This window comes from Hyperolius riggenbachi, chromosome 2 (genome assembly GCF_040937935.1).
Source record: "Hyperolius riggenbachi isolate aHypRig1 chromosome 2, aHypRig1.pri, whole genome shotgun sequence".
Lineage (NCBI taxonomy): Eukaryota > Metazoa > Chordata > Amphibia > Anura > Hyperoliidae > Hyperolius > Hyperolius riggenbachi.
Window position 1 is genome coordinate 25,118,881 of NC_090647.1, and position 22,287 is coordinate 25,141,167.

Here is a 22,287-nt window from a genome sequence, read left to right on the forward strand (position 1 = left end):
CGTACCTGGGGCTTCCTCCAGCCCTCTTCAGACTGTTGACTCCCTAGCTCTCCTCCCGGCTGCTCTGATCCTCCCCGCTGGACGGCACGGTACATATGAGGAGTCCTGCTTTAGTGCCTGGCCACACGCATGTCCCTGTCGCGCTCCCGTCTCCAGGAGCAGCTGCACAGACGCAGAAAACACACAGGAGCGCGCGCGTGGCCAAAAGGTGCATTTGCCGACTGCAGCCGACTTGTGAATTCACCAGGCTGGCTAGTGGAAGATTGAGGCAGCCCAGGACAGCAAGAGAGTCAATGGCCTGAAGGGGGCTGGAGGAAACTCCAGGTGCACCAAAATCCCCCCCCCCCCCCCCAATCCTCAGGTGCACTTTAAGTCCTGGTATTTTTATGCTGTAGAGGAGCATAAAGTTGTGATATACATGTATTGGCGCTGAATGACTCATTTTGTTACTCAAGGTTGTTAAAAATGGTCTTTCCATTTCTGTTACCAGCCAGCTCTGAATTTCCACAAAGAAACAAATGACGTATCCACCCCCAGCATGCACACAAACAATGTAAACACGCTATACACATGCTACCTCTTATCCGAGATCCTCCATCCCTGACCATCCAGAAATCCGGGATCCCAGATGTGCAGGTAATCCAGGCGGGAGCAAGGACGGGGCCCGGGGGTGCGGTGTAGTGTGACAGTGACCGCAGGGTTGGTGTGTGTGTGTTTGTGTGTGTGTGTGTGTATGTCTGTAGGGGTGTATCAGGAGAGCAGTGAGAACAAAGTTACTCACCAGTGTCTGGCAAGGTGTGCGTGTCTGACCACTATTGTAAGTGTGCAGAGGTGTACCCTAAGCTGTGCAGTGAATTTGTGCAGTGTACAGGGACAGACATGCAGTCTGAGCAGGTAGTGAGTGAGCAGGTAGTGAGTGAGAGGTGTCTGTGTATCGCTGGTGAGCCTCAGAGCTGGGTGTGATAGTGAGCAGTGGGTGTGAACCTCTCTGTGCCACACAGTGCGGGGACTACATACAGCGTCCTGCCAGTGAGTGAGCCCTTGCCAAGTGTGTTACAGGTATCTGCAGTGAGTGTTTAGCGGCTGTACACACAGTTGTGCACGCTGCTGGTGTACAGTCTGGTGTCTTGTAGTGTACAGTATATATGGTGAGAGTGCAGTGTTGCACTCTGCAATCTAGGGATGTGCAGGTTAGTGTGTAGAAGTGTGAACGGTGAAAGATCAGTGTCTGGCAGTGTGCAGAGGGGCACAGAGGGGTGTCGGGCAGTGAGCACAGGTGGGTGTCTGGTGCTAGTGTGCAGGGGGGTGTCGGGCAGTGAGCACAGGTGGGTGTCTGGTAGTGTGCAGGGGGGTGTCTGGTAGTGTACAGAGGGGTGTCAGGCAGTGAGCACAGGTGGGTGTCTGGTAGTGTGCAGGGGGGTGTCAGGCAGTGAGCACAGGTGGGTGTCTGGTAGTGTGCAGGGGGGTGTCGGGCAGTGAGCACAGGTGGGTGTCTGGTAGTGTGCAGGGGGGTGTCTGTGAGTGTACAGAGGGGTGTCAGGCAGTGAGCACAGGTGGGTGTCTGGTAGTGTGCAGGGGGGTGTCTGCCAGTGTGCAGAGGGGAACAGAGGGGTGTCGGGCAGTGTGCACAGGTGGGTGTCTGGCAGTGTGCGGAGGGGGGGGGGGGGGTCTGGCAGTGTGCAGAGATGGGCAGGGGGCACAGGTGGGTATGCAGTGTGTACAGACAGATGTGAAGCAATGTGAAGGGGGTGTTGGGCAGGGTGCACAGGTGTATGTCTGGCAGTGTGCAGAGGGGCACAGAGGTGTGTCAGGCAGGGTGCAGGTCCCCACAGGGGGGTGTCTGGCAGGGTGCAGGGTCCAGGAGTCAGTGTGGAGCAGGCTGCAGCGGATGGTATTGTTCCTCTTCTCCAGGCTCTCGGGATGATGTCAGTACAGCTCACATCTGGAGTCCCAGTACTCTGGCCTCGCCCATAGGAGGGGCTGCGGCCCCTAACACAACAAAAGTCAGCATGGCCAGGCAGAGTTAACCATTTCCCAGCCAGCCTGACCTCCTCTGCCTGCAGCTCACCCAAATACCCCCAACCTCCTGGGACATCCCCCGGCTATACAGATGCTTTTTACAGTAGTGAGAATTCAGAAAACGTCAACGTAAATTCAGTTAATGCAAATTAAAATGTGTGTACTGAAAAGAAAAGATATTATATAACTATTCAATTTCCTGCAAGCAAAACGTGACTCCCATCATGCATCAGGTCAGTGAGTGACTACTGGAATCTTTACAATCTGATCTGCCGTTTTATAGCTCAGCTAGTAAAGCCAGCTCTCTTTATAGAGTCACACATTGCAACTTACTGCGTTTAAACCTTAATCAAAGCAAAACCGACGCATTCCACTGGTCCATTTCCAAGATCCATTCATTTCCATAATATTTGCATCAACTCAGAATTATAATGTCTTTATTGACTCTGAGGGTGGGGTTTAGGAAGCATGAGTTTCAGGACAGAAGGGATATGGAGGCTGCCATATGTATTCCTTTTAAACAATGCCAGTTGTCTGGCAGCCCTAATGATCTATTTGGCAGCAGTAGTGTCTGAATCACACCAGAAACAAGCATGCAGCTAATCTTATCAGATCTGACAATAATGTTAGTAACACCTGATCTGCTGTATGCTTGTTCAGGGGCTATGGCTAAAAGTATTAGAGGCAGAGGATCAGCAGGACAGCCAGGCAACTGGTATTGTTTAAATAGAAATAAATATGGCAGCCTCCATATACTGTACTTCTTAATTTAGTTGTCCTTTAAGTCATAGGGGTTGTTCACACTTGCGAATTGTGTGAAAATTCCCCACATGCACAAATCTGCCTTTTGTAAGTTTTTGTGAGTATTTTTTTTCTTTGATTTTTCGGTGGGCCATTTAGCGATTTTTTTGGGAGCAGTTTTTCAATATATTGAAATGACTTCAAAATCACACACAATTTTTCTGCATGTCCTCTGACTTGCATTAAACACATCGGACATGGGAAAAAAAAGAAAAGAAAAAAAAAAACAGATCAGACCAGCCACATGATTTTGAACGGGTGAAAAAAAAATGAAAAATGTAGAAAAGAGCAGCAGAAAAAAAGGTGACACCACTGAACTACATTAGATGTGCAATGAAGGAAAGAAAAACGTGCAGTGGCCGGCAAATGACGGTAAACACATTTAGATGAACGCTCCCATTCCTCTCAATGCCGGATGCGGTGGATCCTGGCGGTAAAGGACTCGTACGGCCGCCGGCAGAAGCCTGTGTGAACAAGCTCTTAGGCCTTGTTCACATTGCGATCCGCTACCGTTAGCGTTTGCGTTGGGCATTCAACACTTTTTTGTTTCCCTTCCCTGCGATTTCTGTGAGTTGGGCGTTTTCGTAAACGCTTTTGCAGAGCGATTCCATTTTTTCCACTTCCCGATGTCAGTCAGGAAGTGAACGCTTTGATCCGGAAAAGAATAAATATAATGGGCTTGATGCACTATGCGGCGCTAACCTACTTAGCACATCTAAAGTCTTTAGGCGCGCTAACCAGGGTGCTAAGTAGGTTAGCACTGGTTTTCTTAATCAGATCGCACGCTAAGTACCGCGCGCAAGTCCCATAGGCTTTAATGGGCACATCGCGCGGAGCGCCCTGCGCTCTGTGCAGTGCGCGTGTAAAGTTTTGTGCACATAGGTTTGCGCGCAATGCGGTTCGCGCGCAAATTAGCACGCAAAAATCTCGTTTAGACATGCTAAGGGGGTTTTCACAGGCGTGCTAACGGTTAGCACCGTTTTGTGAATCAAGTCCCAGGTATTTATTCTTAAAAACGCTTACACAATCGCTGCACAAAGTCCCTGCAGCACTTCTCTGAACGGTACCGAACTGCTCAGATGTGAACTTTCTCATGGAGAATCATTGCACGAGCGCTTTAAGGGCGATTTTGAAAATCGCCAGTGCTTAAAAAAGTCCAAAAGTGCCTCCGGTGTGAACGAGCCCTTAATGCAACATTATTATCAAGCTGTTATATTGTGCTGACATCTTTGGGGTTTCTTCAGAGAGAACACAGCAATAATATATCCCTGTAACTAGTATTTGGCCGCCATGCGTCCCTGGTACGGACACACACACATATGGTATATATCATTATTATTAATTTATGAAGCACCAACATATTCCGTGGCGCGGTACAAAGTAAGGAACAAATATAGGGTACATAATAATACAGGCGAAAAAAACAAGATATTGATCATTTGGTTGTGATAAGCAGTGATAACGTTATTGGTGAAAGAATGGGAGGAGCGCTGAAAGGTGAAAATTGCTCTGGTCCTAAAGGGGAAAAAAAAACCCTCAGTGGTCAAGTGGTTAGCGCCAGTGACTTGGCTTCTCAAGCAGCCGGCAAAAACACAAATTCGGCATCAGGCAATCCCCACCTTTGGCAGATACAGGAGACTCTGCTGTATATATATACGGCGGGGAAAGGGGTTTTTGTCTGTAGGCTGATTGCACAGAGCAGACAACACTCTGAACGGATCCCAATCACACAATCACAAGAGAACCTTGTTTACTCTATGACTGGAGGGCGTAGGTGGTCTAAGAATTGCGCACTACGCGGTAACCGCTGCCTGCGGGATGGAGTTAACCCTTTACTAAACAGACCAGCTCTCCTTCCTCCAATGCCAGCAAATTCTCCCACCACTCTGTGTCTGAGAGGTCCCACATGGCTACGCCGTTTGAAGACAAGAAACAAAAAGTTTAGTGGAAGACGGATAACGGAGAAGAATGCAGACATAAACACTGGCGTCCGAACGTTCACGCTGAGATCGGCGCTCTGTAGACCGAGGGGCGTATTATCCGACCACACTGCACTACAGCCACTCAGATTGTACATGTATGGCAGGGTGTGTCCGACACCACGGGGTGATCACAACGAACGTTAAAACTGATATTTTGGTGTCTTTCTATTTCAATGTTTTATTAAAATGTTACAGTATTATCATTCTCGATTTAAAAAGCACCAACATATTCTGTGGCGAAACAAGAAACAAACAAACATGGTATACATAGTAATACAGACAAAACAATACAGACAATGCTATACACAAAAACACTGGTACGTAATACAGAATTGGTAGACAGTAATTACAGTGACAAATGTAACATGGTGAAAAAAATATGTATAGCAAATTCCAACACACAAAAGGAGGCAAGAGCCCTGCCCTTGCGAGCGTACAATCTAAGGCCTCTTGCACACTGCAAGCGATTCCGATTCCGCTTTTTAATCAGTTTTTACATCCGATTCAGATTCCGATTTGCAGTTTGCTCCCTGCACACTGCAAATCGGAATCTGAATCGAAAGTAAAAACTGATTAAAAAGCGGAATCTGAATCGGAATCACTTGCAGTGTGCAAAACGCCTAAAGCGAATGGGAGGAAACAAGAGGTGGGGTAGTATGCAATATTCATGCCCATAAACAGTGTGTTTTTAGGTTATTTCGGTTATCTAGTAAGGAGTACAACTTGGCCAGAGGTCAAAGGGGGAATGGCCCAAGTTAGAACGTATGCTTGTTGGGAAAAAAATGTGTTTGAGCGAGCGCTTAAAGATTTCAAAGGTTGGAGAGTGATGAATGTGTTTTGGAAGGGGATTCCAGAGGAGGGGTGAGTCTCGTGAGAAATCTTGTTGTATACGTAAATGCGAGAAGTTGATTCTAAAGGATGACAGAAGGAGTATACAAAGTTCACTTTTCGTGTCATGAGTGATCAATAACAGAAACAATATGATTTTTGATCTTACACAAATATAATAGTATGTTTAACATTTATAGAATTGATTTAAACTTTGCAAAAACAAAGTTATCAAACACTTGTTTCCACACAGACACAGACACACAGACACAGACACACACACACACGCTACACACACACACACGCTACACACACACACACGCTACACACACACACACACACACACGCTACACACACACACACACACTATACACACACACACACACACACACACACACAGACACACACACACACACACACACACACACGCTACACACACACACACACACACACACACACACACACACACACACACACACACACACACACACACTATACACACACACACACACACACACACACAGACACACACACACACACGCTACACACACACACACACACACGCTACACACACACACACACACTATACACACACACACACACTATACACACACACACACACACGCACGCTACACACACACACACACACACACTATACACACACACACACACACACACACACACAGACACACACACACACACACACACACACACACGCTACACACACACACACACACACACACGCTACACACACACACACACTATACACACACACACACACACACACTATACACACACACACACACACACAGTTACAAACTAACATACCAACAAAATCTATAAAGAAAACAAAGGTAGACTCCATAACCAATTAATATATACGGATGTTATTAATTCAAAACCTGATCTTTCCAGACTACAAACCAAGTCTAAAATTCTATAGGAGCTACTACTCTTGATTTTTAATTGGCTTTCTTTCTCTTTTGTGACATAAATCCATGAGATTTCAGGGTCTTTTTTTTTCTTTTTGAGCGGATAGTAGAATAATCAGTGTAGAAAACTGCTGGCAGAAACTCAGCAAGGAGCTAAGCAGACTGAGGAGTAGAGTAAATAGCAGTTTAGATCTTTGTAATGCTGGATACACACGTTGCGTTTTGCCGCGCAATTCACGGGATCGATTCCATCGATTCGATTATTTCCAACATGTTCGATCGTGTTTCGATGAATACAGCCGTCGATTTTGCATATTAAGTATGCAAAATTGACGGCTGTATCCATTGAAAGACGATCGAACATGTTGGAAATAATCGAATCGATGGAATCAATCCTGCGAATCGCGCGGCAAAACGCAACTTGTGTATCCAGCATAAGAAAGAACAGTAGACTGAAGAACATAGAAGAGGAAAGGTAGGCTATTGAGCAGAGTGGAGAACAAAGAAGACAGCAATGGGGATCTTTAAAAAAAAATAAAGAGCAAAGCAGACAAAAGGAGGACAGCAGAAAAGAGATATTCAGAAGAGTGGAGGGCAGAATAAAGAACAGAGGTGAGCACACACAGTTTATTCTCTTCTGAAGATTTTAAAGAGCAGGACCATTAACTGGAAGATCACAGAAGAGAGCAGGTAGAAGGTTGAGTAGAGAGAAGAGCAGGGAACATGGCAGTTGGGACCTTTAGAAGAATGACCAGAAGACCAAAGATCACAGAAGAGAGCAGGTAGGAGCTCGAAGAGAAGAGAACATGACCTTTGGAAGAACGACCAGAAGACTAATGATCAGAAAAAAAGAGCAGGTAGGAGCTTGAGGAGAGTGAAGAGCAGAGAACATGGCCATTGGGACCTTTGGAAGAATGACCAGAAGACTGAAGATCACAGAAGAGAGCAGGTAGGAGCTTGAGGAGAGTGAAGAGCAGAGAACATGGCCATTGGGACCTTTGGAAGAATGTCCAGGAGACTGAAGATCACAGAAGAGAACCGGGAGGGGCTTGAGGAGAGAGAAGAGCAGAGAACATGGCCATTGGGACCTCTGGAAGAATGACCAGAAGACTGAAGATCACAGAAGAGAGCAGGTAGGAGCTTGAGGAGAGTGAAGAGCAGAGAACATGGCCATTGGGACCTTTGGAAGAATGACCAGGAGACTGAAGACCACAGAAGAGAGCAGGTAGGAGCTTGAGGTGAGTGAAGAGCAGAGAACTTTGCAGCCAGGATCTCTGGGAGAGTGAAGGGCACAGGAGGCAGCAGGTGTGAGCTCTAGAAGATGAGGTGGCAGCAGATGTGGGAATGACTAGCGTAGGGAAGATAGATAAGCTCTCCAGAAAAGTTTCTCCTGTAGTACAGAAACAATGTAGTGTGTGTGGGGCCCACTAATTGTACCAACCTACCAAAGGATGAAGACTGGGCTTAGAATGATGCCTACTCTATGATCAGGATCACTGATTTAGGTTGTCTTTGTGAAGTTTGGGGAATTTTCATCTAGCTAAATAATTCCTCTGCCTTATCTTGCCAAAGATAACATTGTAACTCTATACCTCCCACCCACAGGACTTACCCACTTTCATGTCCCCCATTTCTCCTTGCTTTGACAATGCATGTATGTATCTTGGTAAAGACAATGAAGCTATTTTTGATTTGATTTAGAATTTTGACGAAAAACAAAAATACTTGCTGGTTAGGTAAGAACAACGAGCCTCTTTAAGCAGTCTGAGCAGACAAGTTGTCTCAAAATGAAGGATAAGAAATAACTACTGTAAGTAACAGACTATACACAGATATAAGTGTTACTGAATGGAGAGTTGTACCAGTAGGTTAACCACCCATGACTCAGACCCACTGCCTGAGGCCCTGTGCTGGGGAAGATCTAGGTATACAGTAGTTAGGTATAGTGGTTGAAGATGGTCAGAAAAGAAAGGAGTCAGAAGGAGGGGATCCAGTGATGAAGCTGGAATGAGGATGGGTGCAATCAGCAGAGATGGGACTGAAGGATATTGGGTTGTTGTAGTAGAAGTTGGGCGGAGAGGACTGGTGTAGAAAGTTGTGAGTGCGAAGTTCTGAAGTTGAGCAACCAGGAAAGGTGATTAGGTTGTTGAAGTAGGTCTACAAAGGATTGGGGCAGATCAACCAGGAATCAAGAAGATCAGGCTGTGACAGAGAGAAGTGGAAGCAGCTGGAGTAAAGTAACCAGGAATGAGGAGGATTGGGTTGCAGGATTCGGCACTGGAAAGGACTAGAGCAGGGCAGTCAGCAATGGAGATGATCAAGGAGTTTGAGTGGAATGGGCTGAAGCAGCCTAACCAGCAATGATGACGATTAGGTTACAGGGATTAGCCCTTGAAAGAACTTGGGTACAGTATCCAGCGATTAAAATAATCAAGTTGTAGGACCTGGAATGTAAGGTCCGGTTATGAAGAATATTGGGTTGTAGGAGTTGGAAGTGGAAAGGAATGGAGTCAGGTATTTGGCAATAAAAAAAACCCAACAAAAAACTCGGGCTGCAGGATTCAGCATTGTTAGGACCAGAGTAGAAAGGGCAGCAATGAAGAGGATTGTGCTGTAAGAAAAGGGGATGGATAGGGCTGCAGTAGAGTAGTTGGAAATGAGGAAAGATGGGGTTAGGGGAAATGGATACGGTCATGACTGGGGTACTGTAGCAAAAAGAGAAAAAAGGTTTGTGTTTGTACCAGCCGGGAGTGGGAAGGGTTAAGTATGAAGAAGATCAGGAAAGGGGAATAACCTGAACAGAAGGACCATCTTTTGTTTCATGAAGCATCACTTGAAATAATCCCTGGAATGAAGAAAAACAGGCAGGTAAAGTTGAAGCCGTGGTTCATTGAGAAATCCGGGAAGGTAAAAAAACAGGCCTGTCAGACTAAACACACAAGCATCGAAAAAAAAAAGAAAGAAATGCAAAAAAGTTAATCAACATGAAGAGTGACTGCAATACTACAATAACACAGCTCAACGTTCCCTCACTTCCTCTTCCTCAAGTGTCTATGGTCCTCGCATTAATAATAACAACAATAATAAAAACAAAAGAAAATGATGAGTTGCCTAATGTTATAGAATAATTAACAACCATTTAAAATGGACTGTAAAGCCATAGGCCGGTTTCAGAGTACAAAGCGCCGTTAGCGATGCGGTGTATCGCGCCCAACGCACCGGCAAAGACAGGCCTTCAGGGAACACCGCGGTAGTACACGGTGTTCCCTGTCGGGCAACCAAGCCGGAAGTGGCACTCGCCTGCCGTCACTTCCTGCTTCAGGTATGGTGAAGTGCACGGAAGCGTATAGTTTTGTCCTAGCTTCGGGGATGCGGCGAAAAAGTCACTTCCGTTGCATCGCGTCGTACTGTGGCAGTATGCAAGTCATCCATAGACTTTCATTTCCCGACGGTGGGGTGCGGGGAAAAAATACTGCATTGCGCCAGTGTAAAAGGGGCCTAAGAGTTACCTCCAATACGGACACAACACAAAGAGAAGGCCACAAATTATTCAGCATTATTAGAGCACATCAGGGCCGGGCCGAGGCATAGGCTGGAGAGGCTCCAGCCTCAGGGCGCAGTGTTTGGAGGGGGCGCAGAATTCATTCAGCTGTCATTCCTAATTGTGTTTGAGGCAGAAAGAAATAAGAAAAGGAGATACATGGCAGTGACTGCAAGCCAGATAACTAGATATTAAGGTGTTGGGGAGGTTGTGGGCCCTGTGGCGCCTCTTAGTCTAATAGCAATCAGTGTGTGATGGCTGGGGTGGCAGGGTTGGAGGGGCGCACTTTGGTGTCTCAGCCTTGGGTGCTGGAGGACCTTGTCCCGGCTCTGGAGCACATGTTGTGTGAAGTCCATCCATACATAGTGGACATAGTCCTAGTCCTAGAACAGCATAGTATGGATACAGAGGCGCCAAAAGGATAAAATAATCTAAAAAGTTTAAAACATAAGGAGGCAGTGGTGGACTTACCCCCTCCAAGCAGACACAAAAAATGCCAATGTATTTGTCAAATACAAGTTTATTTACATACTCCGGGGGACAATGCAATGCGTTTCGCAGGTTTGATTCCGCTTCATCAGGCAATAACAACGGAGCAATAGCATATGTGGTGGTCAGTAGAAGAGCCAGGCACCTCTGTGACATGAGTAAACCTATCTGAAGCTTATAAAAGTATACCTAATGAAATGAGGGGCTGGGAAACTGTTTTGGTAGTGCCCAAGGTGATATAATAGGAGTGTGATCTGAGGGCACTTACCTCCTAGTAAAGAGAAATTAGAGTCTGTAGGTGCTGAAGCACCAAATGATGCATTTCGCGAGTTCATACCACTTCTTCAGGTTATAGGTGCTTTAAAAAGGCTGAAGACAACTATATGTAAGAGCCTCAAAACACCCCTTTTCACTCCCATTACAGGAAATAAAAATATCCTCCACTTCTTTTCTTCTCAGTCGGCAGCAGTAGCTGCTCTCTGCCCAGCACTATCACTATTTGTATCACAGAGAATATGAAAAGTGGAGATTAACCGTTTCGAGTTGCAAAACATCACGCGGCTGGTAGTGCTCTGCGCATGATGTAGTGGCGACATCATGCACATGCGCTCTCAGCTGTGTCTGCACACTAATGCCCAACCTGGCCAACCTGGAAGAGGCTGGCGGAGGGGCATATAAATAGTAAAGAAGGGGGACGGAGGAGATTGGGGGAGCGGTGGGCATGAGGACAGCTCCCCAGACATGCCTGCTCCCCCCATTTTACCAACGGAGTTCAGCTCTGGTATCCTGGAACTTCATGTTCATTTTTGAGAAGAATCGGTTGAAGATTTGGTCTGTTTCTGACACTTTTGTACGCCGGCGCAGAAGACGGTGAGATTTCCGATCCTTCAGCTGCAGGATTGCGACACTCCCGGGTGTACTGTTAGCTGTTTTCATTGCTTAAAACTAAATCCTGCAGCTCAGGCCAAATGGAGAAAAATTCCACATTTATTTCCCTTGTCCTCTGGCCAGATACTCCAGCGCTGTACCGCAGTGGCCCCGCCTCCCCGACATCGAAACTTATCCATATTCAGCCTTCCAGCCAGTCACAGGATGAGAACCTGGCCAGCAACTGCCCTGAGAGCCTATTACAAATGTAGGGCCAAGTCACACGGGTGCCTGGGTCACCAGCAACTAGTCAGGAAAACTAGTCTAAGGCCCAGTGCACACCAAAACCGCTAGCAGATCCGCAATCTGCTAGCGGTTTTGGGAGCTGATTTCAGAGCGATTCTAGGTATGTTTAGAGAGGTTTTCTAAACATACCTAGCGGTTTTGGGTGCGTTTTTGTGTAGCAGGTTACACATATTGTTACAGTAAAAGCTGTTACTGAACAGCTTCTGTAACAAAAATGCCTGGCAAACCGCTCTGAAGTAGCGTTTTTCAGAGCGGTTTGCGTTTTTCCTATACTTTACATTGAGGACGAAACGCTTCCGAAAACCGCAAACGCGCAGCAGGAGGCGCGTTTGCGGCTTGGCAAAAACCTCAAACCGCCGGTGTGCACCATCCCATTGCAATACATTAGCCAAGCGTTTTTCCAGGCGGATGCGGCCGGCGGATCGCTCCAAAAACCGCTCGGTGTGCACTAGGCCTAAGATCTGCAGATCATCATACACACCTTGTTTAACTGACATTCATCTGCAGATCAGACAATTATCTGCCGATCTGAAGATCCATCCTGGTGGATCTGATCTGCAGATGAATGTCAGTTAAACAAGGTGTGTATGATTATCTGCAGATCTCATAGACTATGAATGCAATTTGCAGGAACAGATCTTTGGCAGGAACAGATCTTTTGCAGATACTGATCTTTTGTGTCTGTACAGCATCTGTGTGTGCAGCATCTTGCAAAGATTTTCTATCTGATGTGGAGTTCAGCTCCATAGAGTAGACTGTGTAGATATGGCTCTCATACTACATGAAGGGTAGTAAGATTGGTCTGTGATCTTTCATTTTCCAACGACTATAGTCTGATGTGTGTATGAGCCTTTAGAAGAAAATAGTGAGCTTTGGAGAGGAACTGACGGCGAGGTAAGTATGTAATATCTTTGCAGATACCATACCTCGTGTGTTTATTTTAAATAATTTTACTTAGTTCAGGCTCCCTTTAAAAACAAGTAAAGCAGCGTTCAACAAGTACGCAAAGCTGACACTTCAAACCACTTGGTGAAAAAAATACACACTTTCTATGCAGGTGTCACATCATCAAAAGTTACATGACAGTCGGCGGAGCTTACGTTAAAAAGGTCTATCCGTGCCCAGTACTCAATTTTCTTTATGAACAATGCAGATTGCCTGGCTGTCCTGCTGATCTTCTGCTTCTAATACTCTCAGCTGCAGACCCTGAACAAGCATGCAGCAGTTTAGGTGTATCTGACTGAAGAGTGACTGGATTAGGCACATGCTGGTTTCAGGTGTGTGATTCAGACACTACTGACCAGATAGATCACCAGGACTGCCAGGCAACTGGTGTTGTTTAAAAATAAATAAATATGTCAGGCAACATATGCCTCTTCAGGTGTGCTTTAAGTGAATCTTAAAGAGAAACTCCGACCAAGAATTTAACTTTATCCCAATCAGTAGCTGATACCCCCTTTTACATGAGAAATATAATGATTTTCACAAACAGACCATCAGGTGGCGCTGTATGACTGATTTTGTGCTGAAACCCCTCCCACAAGAGGCTCTGGTACCTTACGGTACTCTGGGCAAACTGCCACAATGTAACAATGTTCACAGACAGGAAATGGCTGTTTACAACTGTCTGCAAGGCAGCTACCCTCTTTCCCTGAAATTAAGACATAACCTGAAAGTAAGCCCTAGTAGGAATTTTGAGCATACTCGAAATATAAGCCCTACTCTGAAATTAAGCCCTAGCGGCAGTAAGGGGGATAAATATGGAAACTGTTGTTATTGTTGGAGCCCATAGTCTTGCGAACAAGTAGACAAGGGACACAGGAAGACAGGGGATAGAGGAGGACACAGGTACAGAGGGGACACTAAGGCAGGGAACACACTTGTCTTTTAGTCCTCTGCGTGCGTTTTTCTGCATACTTTTTCTGCACACCAAGTGTGTTTCCATGCAGGAAAACGAGCACGTTTTTTCACAGCAGCTGATATAAGTGATAAAGAAAACTGACAAAATGTGCAGAGTCATCATGCAGAATGTCAGTTTTTTTTCTGCGCGCAAACAACATATTAAGTTTGAACTAACCCATTGATTAACATCAGTTCTCAGTTTTTCTGTGCAGAAAACGCGCACAGTCAAGTGTGTTTCCTGCCTGAAGGGGAAAAAAGTGGCGCAGAAGAGGTGGATCCAGCAGAGGAAAAGGTGTCACAGTAGGTGACGTCAGGAGGACACACAGCACAGGAACATGTGTGTTCATAGAAATATAAGACATCCCCTGAAAATAAGCCCTAGCGCACCTTTTGGTGCAAAAATTAATATAAGACACCGTCTTATTTTCGGGGAAAGACGGTACATAACCTGCCCACAGTAACAATGTCACCATGTAATACATGTCAGAATGTGAATCTGGGAGAGGAAAGCTTTTACAATGAGCAAACACTGACTAAATCATTTATACATAATTATGGTAACAATGAAGCACTTTTTTTATTACATTATTTTCACTGGAGCTCCTCTTTAAAGAGGAACTCCAGTGAACATTTTACTGTTGGCAGGTGATGTAGCTGCTGCATGGTTTTTGGCAGTTGGAAACAGCTGTAAACCGCTATTTCCCACAATGCAGCAAGGTTCACAGACAGGAAACTGCCAAAAGTTCAAACTTTTCTTGCGCGAGGGGTTACTTGTGGGAGGGGTTTTACCACAATATCAGCCATACAGCGCCCCCTGATGGTCTGTTTGTGAAAAGGAATAGATTTCTCATGTTAAAGGGGGTATCAGCTACTAATTGGGATAAAGTTCAATTTTTGGTCGGCGTTTCTCTTTAAACTATACCTGAGACGAACAGGAGGAAAGGATTTTTACTTTCCTGGGGTTTCCTCCAGCCCTCTTTAACACGTTAGATACCTTGTTGTTCCCCCGGTCTCCTCGGTTGTATCGCTGTCAGCCCCATCAGGTCTGTGAATTGGCGGAGTTCCTAATTACTGTGCATGCCGATTGCACTTCTGGTGTCAGGAGCGTTCTGCACATGCAGAGTTCATTCAGACTGTAACTGCGCAGATTGTTACTGGCCACAGGTGCGCGGTGGAGCAGACACGAGGCCCGGAACAGTGTATATGCAAAGGCCTGAAACCCAGCGTGTGTGTGACAGAGGCGCTATTCATGCTACTGACGAGCTATTGTTTGTCTCCTGTCTTATTGCCTGATGAAGCGGGCTGTGCCTGCGAAACGCGTTGCATCTTTTGGGGGTACCAATAATAAATGTATTTGTTTAATTCAGACAGTATTTTGAGTCTGCTTTCCGGAGGTAAGTCCATCACTGCCTCCCAGCAAATGTTAAAACTTTTATTACCTTTTATCTTGCTGGCGGCTCTGTTATCTTACGATAAGGAGATGCAAATATTTCTGAGTTTATGCAGGATTATGTAATTCATGTAAATATATGCAGCTTGATAATGGACCAATCAAGTCCCACCTAGGTTAAAATGGATTGGTCCATTTTCAAGCTGTATATATTTGCATAAAAATTACATAATTCTGCATGAACTTGGAAATATGGTGACATGTGACCTGATGAGATAGACATGTGTATGTACAGTGCCAAGCACACAAATAACTATGCTTTGTTCCTTTTTTTTCTTTTTCTGCCTGAAAGAGTTAAATATCAGGTATGTAAGTGGCTGACTCAGTCCTGACTCAGACAGGAAGTGACTACAGTCTGACCCTCACTGATACGAAATTCCAACTATAAAACACTTTCCTAGCAGAAAATGGCTTCTGAGAGCAGGAAAGATAAAAAGGGTCAATAGTTCGTAGGTTTTAGCTCTGTGGCATACTTCAATGAATGTGTCATTGAGCAAAAACAATAAAACAGTTAAAACTTTAAAAAAGAAGATTTAAACATAAAATAAAACTGTGGAATATCTTATAAAGTCATTTTTTAGGAGAAGGAAGATAGATACAATCGTTTATTTCACTAGTTTATTTTCGCCTCGGGTGTCCTTTAAGTACATTTTCTGGCTCGGTCGGCGTGGGACACAAAGCACCGTACAGTAAGCCAGACACATGGACACAATGGCCGCAGCAGCTGACTCTGCTGATCATACAGTGAAATAGCGGGGCTGTCAGCAGATTGAGAATATACAGCCCAGGGGACGGGGACGTCCCGAATGCCTGAATGTGACCTCTGGGCGAGAGGGCAGAGCGAGCACTTCACATGAGTGGCTCGATACACATCGACAAATATCTGCAACGGTGGAAAATCCACATTCATAACATATCTGTGCATTGTGTCAACATCACACTGCAAAGCCTTCATTCCATAACCTGAGCCCTGATATTAAAGGCCTGCCCACTACGCCAAAACACAGCTACCAATACAAGACGCAAAGTCTTCATTCCATAACCTGAGCCCTGATGCAGAGGCCCGCCAACTACGCCAAAACACAACTACCAACACAAGACGCAAAGTCTTCATTCCATAACCTGAGCCCTGATATCAGAGGCACGCCCACTACGCCAAAACATAACTACCAAAACAAGATGCAAAGTCTTCATTCCATAACCTGAGCCCTGATATCAGAGGCCCGCCCACTACGCCAAAACACAACTACCAACACAAGACGCAAAGCCTACATTCCATAACCTGAGCCCTGATATCAGAGGCCCGCCTACTAAACCAAAACACAACTACCAACACAAGACGCAAAGTCTTCATTCCATAACCTGAGCCCAGATGCAGAGGCCTGCCAACTACGCCAAAACACAACTACCAAAACAAGACGCAAAGGCTTCATTCCATAACCAGAGCCCTGATATAAGCAGCCCGCCCACTACGCCAAAACACAACTACCAAAACAAGACGCAAAGCCTACATTCCATAACCTGAGCCCTGATGCAGAGGCCTGCCAACTACGCCAAAACACAACTACCAACACAAGACGCAAAGTCTTCATTCCATAACCTGAGCCCTGATATCAGAGGCCCGCTGACTACGCCAAAAAACAGCTACCAAAACAAGACGCAAAGCCTACATTCCATAACCTGAGCCCTGATATCAGAGGCCCGCTGACTACGCCAAAACACAGCTACCAAAACAAGACGCAAAGTCTTCATTCCATAACCTGAGCCCTGATATCAGAGGCCCGCTGACTACGCCAAAACACAGCTACCAAAACAAGACGCAAAGTCTTCATTCCATAACCTGAGCCCTGATATCAGAGGCCCACCCACTACGCCAAAACACAACTACCAACACAAGACGCAAAGCCTTCATTCCATAACCTGAGCCCAGATGCAGAGGCCCGCCTACCATGCCAAAACACAACTACCAACACAAGACGCAAAGCCTACATTCCAAAGCCTGAGCCCAGATGCAGAGGCCAGCCAACTACGCCAAAACACAACTACCAACACAAGACGCAAAGCCTACATTCCATAGCCTGAGCTCTGATATCAGAGGCCTGCCGACTACGCCAAAACACAACTACCAACACAAGACGCAAAGCCTTCATTCCATAACCTGAGCCCTGATATCAGAGGCACGCCCACTACGCCAAAACATAACTACCAAAACAAGATGCAAAGTCTTCATTCAGCGGCCCGCTAACTACGCCAAAACACAACTACCAACACAAGACGGTATCTACAAACCCTACAAGCATTTCACATTTAAAGAGACGGCACACTCCAATCTGCAGAGCTAAAATCCATTAATTTTGTCTCCCAGAGATTAGGTTAGGTGTTCACTGCTGCAATTGCCGTCCAATTATCCGCACACGAGTGTGGATAAGATTTGGCAATCTATTGAAGTCAATGGGGAGCATGAGCATTCGTTTGAGGGGGTCTCACAGCCGAATCCCTCTACCCCTGCTCCTGATGCATCTTGCAAGTCGTGTCGGCATCGCGTCCCGCAATACGCATGCTGAGCACAGTGGGAATGTAGCCTTAGTCTCTGGTGGTAAGATCTTTGTGCTTCTAGGTTCCCAGCTCTGCACACCAGGAAACATGGGTGGCACAATGCACACATACACAGACAGCATGGCAGGTGGAATAAGAAAGAACAGTACAATGTACAGTACATATCCGTAACACCTTCAAGGCCAGTGCATAAACAGAAATAGTAAAGATGCTCGTAATATATATTCCCTCTATACTCCTAACTAGAAGTACAGGTTCCATACAGATACATTTCTGCAGGGAGATCTCACCATTGTGGGAGGGGAGGAGACACAAACTACTGCAGGGGATCTTACTATTGTGGGAGGGGAGGAGACACTACTGCAGGGAAACCTCACTATTGTGTGAGGGGAGGAGACACAAGCTACTGCAGGGAGATCTCACCATTGTGGGAGGGGAGGAGACACAAGCTACTGCAGGGAGATCTCACCATTGTGGGAGGGGAGGAGACACAAACTACTACAGGCAACTCTGACCAATGTGGGAGGGGAGGAGACACAAGTTACTGCAGGGATAGCTCACCATTGTGTGAGGGGAGGAGACACAAACTACTGCAGGGAGATCTCACCATTGTGGGAGGGGAGGAGACACAAACCACTATAGGGAAAAGTCATCATTGTGGGAAGGGCAGAGACACAAACCACTGCAGGGAGATTTCACCATTGCAGGAGGGGAGGAGACACAAACCACTGCAGGGAGATCTCACCATTGTGGGAGAGGCAGAGACACCAACAGCTGGAGGGAGATCTCACCATTGTGGGAAGGGAGGAGACACAAACCACAGCCGGGAGATCTTACCATTGTGGGAGGGGAGGAGACACAAACCACTGCAGGGAGATCTGACCATTGTGGGAGGGGAGGAGACAAAACCACTGCAGGGAGATCTCACCATTTTGGGAAGGGAGGAGACACAAACCACTGCAGGGAGATCTCACCATTGTGATACTTATGGAGACACTTTACAGCAGTGAAGAGTTCTTACCTTGTTGAGTTCTGCCTGATTTCCGAACAGCTGGTGGTAGCGGCGGTATTTGCCCTCACGGTACTTGGCGGTGATGAAGGTTTTCCTCTCCTGCACCCCGCTCCAGGCATTGATGGCTTCGCTCGGGGGGACGTTGGCTGCCCAGAATTTGTTGCTGACCTCGTTGCCGATCTTCAGGAATAGCTGGGGGGGATTACAGGAGCCCATTAGAGAGCAATGCAAAGTAATCCCGGAGAGCAGATGGGATGATAACGAGATAATTACCCCTCCCGGTAACACCTCTCCTACCAACACCTCATTCACACGCAACGGCAGCATGGTGAGCAGCGTGATAATAATAACAGTATCTTCAACAGATACGGTCATTCGAGCAGATTTGTGGGAACGTAAATAATCAGAAGGTAATTATCGATTGTTCCCATAAATGGGTGGATTAGAGTGCTGTCTCGCTTCAAATATGTTCGTAAAATCCAACATCGACCATAGAATAGTGCCCCACACTGTCACCCGAGGGATCGAGTCCCCAATCCTTGTATTATTATTATTATTTAGTATTTATATAGCGCCGACATATTACGCAGCGCTGTACAGTATATATATATTTTGTCTTGTCACTAACTGTCCCTCAAAGGAGCTCACAATCTAATCCCTACCATTGCCATATGTCTATATTATGTAGTGTAAGTACTGTAGTCTAGGGCCAATTTTAGGGGGAGCCAATTAACTTATCCATATGTTTTTAGAATATGAGAGGAAACCGGAGTGCCCGGAGGAAACCCACGTAGACACGGAGAGAACATACAAACTCTTTGCAGATAGTGCCCTGGCTGGGATTCGAACCAGGGACCCAGCGCTGCAAGGCGAGAGAGCTAACCACTACGCCACCGTGCTGCCTTGTAGGATGACTTGCCTCAAACCTTCCTGGCGGTAAGCTCTGCGGCTCTGCGGCGATCGCCCGTACGCAGCGGCGCAAGAGGGGCCCCCCCCCGCCAGAGCCCTGCGCTGCCCGGACCAATGAGTTCCGGGCAGCGCTATGGGCTGGATCGGAGGTGTCTGACGTCAGGACGTCGGCTGACGTCCATGACGTCATTCCGATCGTCACCATGGCGACAGGAGAAGCCAAACAGGGGAGCGCGTTATATACGCGTTCCCCTGTTTGCTATTGATGCCGGCGACGATCGCACTAGAGGGACACATGCGCCCTCTAGTGGTGTTTCATGTAGCTACCACTCTGGTAGCTTTACATGAAACACAAAAAAAAAAATTAAAAAAAAAAAGGATTTTTGCCATTTTGGCAAAAAAAATTAACCGCCAGGAGGGTTAAAGCCTGGTACGCACAACCAATTTTGATTGGCCAATTACTGGCAAATGTTACCACCCCTAAGTACAAGTACTTACCACCTTGCCAAGTACAAAGGGGGTTGTATCCGGTATTGGTTTTGGCTCGTACAGGTTCTGGAAAGAGGTGGGAATGTCTGAAAGCCAAGAGGCGGGGCTGTCACACTACAGCGCCACCAGTCGCACTTTGAATGAGGACTAACAGATACTATGAAGGGATTGTGCAGGTAAGCACCCGTACTTCATGGAGGTGGCAAGATTGGTCAGCGATTGGCCAATCAAAATTGAAGGTGTGTACCAGGCTGTAGGGCTTTTTTTGCCACTTCCTGTAGCATGAGAACATTACTTACACAATCCGTTCATAGTAGTCTAAATCTGCTGACCCTCAAACTACATGGACGTGGTAACATTGTCCATTAATTGGCCAAAAAAAATTGGATGTGCATGACAAGCTTAAAAGTAACTCGAAGTGAGAGACATATGGAGGCTGCCATGTTTCTATCCTTTTACACAATACCAGTTGCCTGGCTGCCCTGCTCATCTTTCTGGTCAGTAGTGTCTGAATCACACCAGAAACAAGCATGCAGATAATCCAGTCAGACGTCAGTCAGACACATCTGATCTGCTGCATGCTTGTTCAGGGGCTATGGCTACAAGTATTAGAGGCAGAGGATCAGCAGGGCAGCCAGGCAATCTGCATTGTTTAAAAGGAAATAAATAGGTCAGCCTCTACAGGTCGCTCACCTTGGGTTCCCTTTTCAAAAAAAAGTCTTTACAAGTGTGATACAAAACAGATGTGGGAATGGAGACCTTGATTTCCAAGTTTTGCTAAGTCAAACCTTGGCCATGCTGTGATATCGGCGCTCAAACTGTTTTGCGTGTTCGTTTGTGTTTTATGCAAATCGCTAGGAAGACAACAGGAAGGTAAAATGCATCACTAAACAATTCTAAGCAAAAACGCATAGAAAACCGCAGGGAAAACGCATGAAAAATTCATACCACTGCGTTCCCATTGACTTTCATTATGTGCGTTTTGGCAGCCATCCTGCATAATATGCAGCTGAACCAGCGTTTCGTAAAACGCATACTGTTAAATGCATAGAAAACGCATATGCATTTTTTCCTGCGGCCCATAGACTTCCATTAGCGGAAAAAGCGCAGCGTTTTACGCAACGCTAGTGTTTCTGATATGTGTGCACCCAGCCTTAAACAATACCAGTTGCCTGGTTCTCCTGCTGGTCCTCTGCCTCTAATACATTTAGCCATAGCCCCTGAACAAGCATGCAGCAGACTGTTTTTCTGACATTGTTGTCACATCTGACAAGATTAGCTGCATGCTTGTTTCTGGTGTGATTCAGACACATCTGCAGCCAAACAGATCAGCAGGGCTGCCAGGCAACTGGTATTGTTTAAAAGGAAATAAATATGGCAGCCTCCGTATACCTCTTATTACAGTTGTCCTTTAAGTGTGGTAGAATTTGCACATTGCTGAATTCTTAATACAGGTCAGATTTGGGGTCAGTTATTTCTTTATTTGCTTGTTCATCTCAGCTGCTGCATCTTCTCCTCTCCTGCCCTCCAGCAGTGTATTGGGGACAGCAGGTCTATCCTTAAAGTAAACCAGAGACGAAGCACCCTCATGTATTTTACCATATATATCAATGGGAACATTAGAGAAACCACCTACCCTGCTCTCTGTTTCATCCTTCACTGCTCAGCCTGCTTGTATCAGCCCAGATCAGCAAAACGTAAAGAAATGCACAACCCCTTAAAAATTGTTAGCGGATGTGCCACGGCAAAACTCAGTCACCACCTGAGTATGAGCCCAGAAAGACAAATGCAGCCGGCGCCATCCAATGCTCTTTTACAGTTTATTAGAGACTGTCATAAGGTACAATGGTACAAAGCGACGTTTCAGAGTGATAGTATGGTATGACTGTCATGGCTTGAAAAAGGAGTACATACCATCACTCCGTAACGTCGCTTTGAACCATTGTACCTTATGACAGTCTCTAATAAATTGTATAAGAGCATTGGATGACGCCGGCTGCATTTGTCTTATCAGCCCAGATAAAATCCCCGACTGAGCATTCAGTCTGGCTTTGCTATAATGATTCAGCTATAATGATTTCTGAGCAGAGCCAGCAGGGGGCAGGTTTGGGCTTGAAAAGACATCACAGAAAACAGACTCTGCTATAAAGATTCCTGAACAAAGCCAGACTGAATGCTCAGTCGGGGATTTTATCCGGGCTGAT

The 22,287-nt window shown here is 46.1% G+C and overlaps 1 protein-coding gene across 8 annotated transcripts in view; it reads right to left on the reverse strand.

Moving 5' to 3' along the window:
* ARAP1 (ArfGAP with RhoGAP domain, ankyrin repeat and PH domain 1) overlaps positions 1-22,287 on the reverse strand; it is a 485,498-nt gene that overhangs the window by 234,928 nt on the left and 228,283 nt on the right. For all 8 annotated transcript variants that reach the window (XM_068266571.1, XM_068266573.1, XM_068266569.1 and 5 more), the window contains one exon: positions 18,695-18,877. In XM_068266571.1, the coding sequence (XP_068122672.1) occupies positions 18,695-18,877 (183 nt within the window). The remainder of the gene's footprint in view (positions 1-18,694; positions 18,878-22,287) is intronic.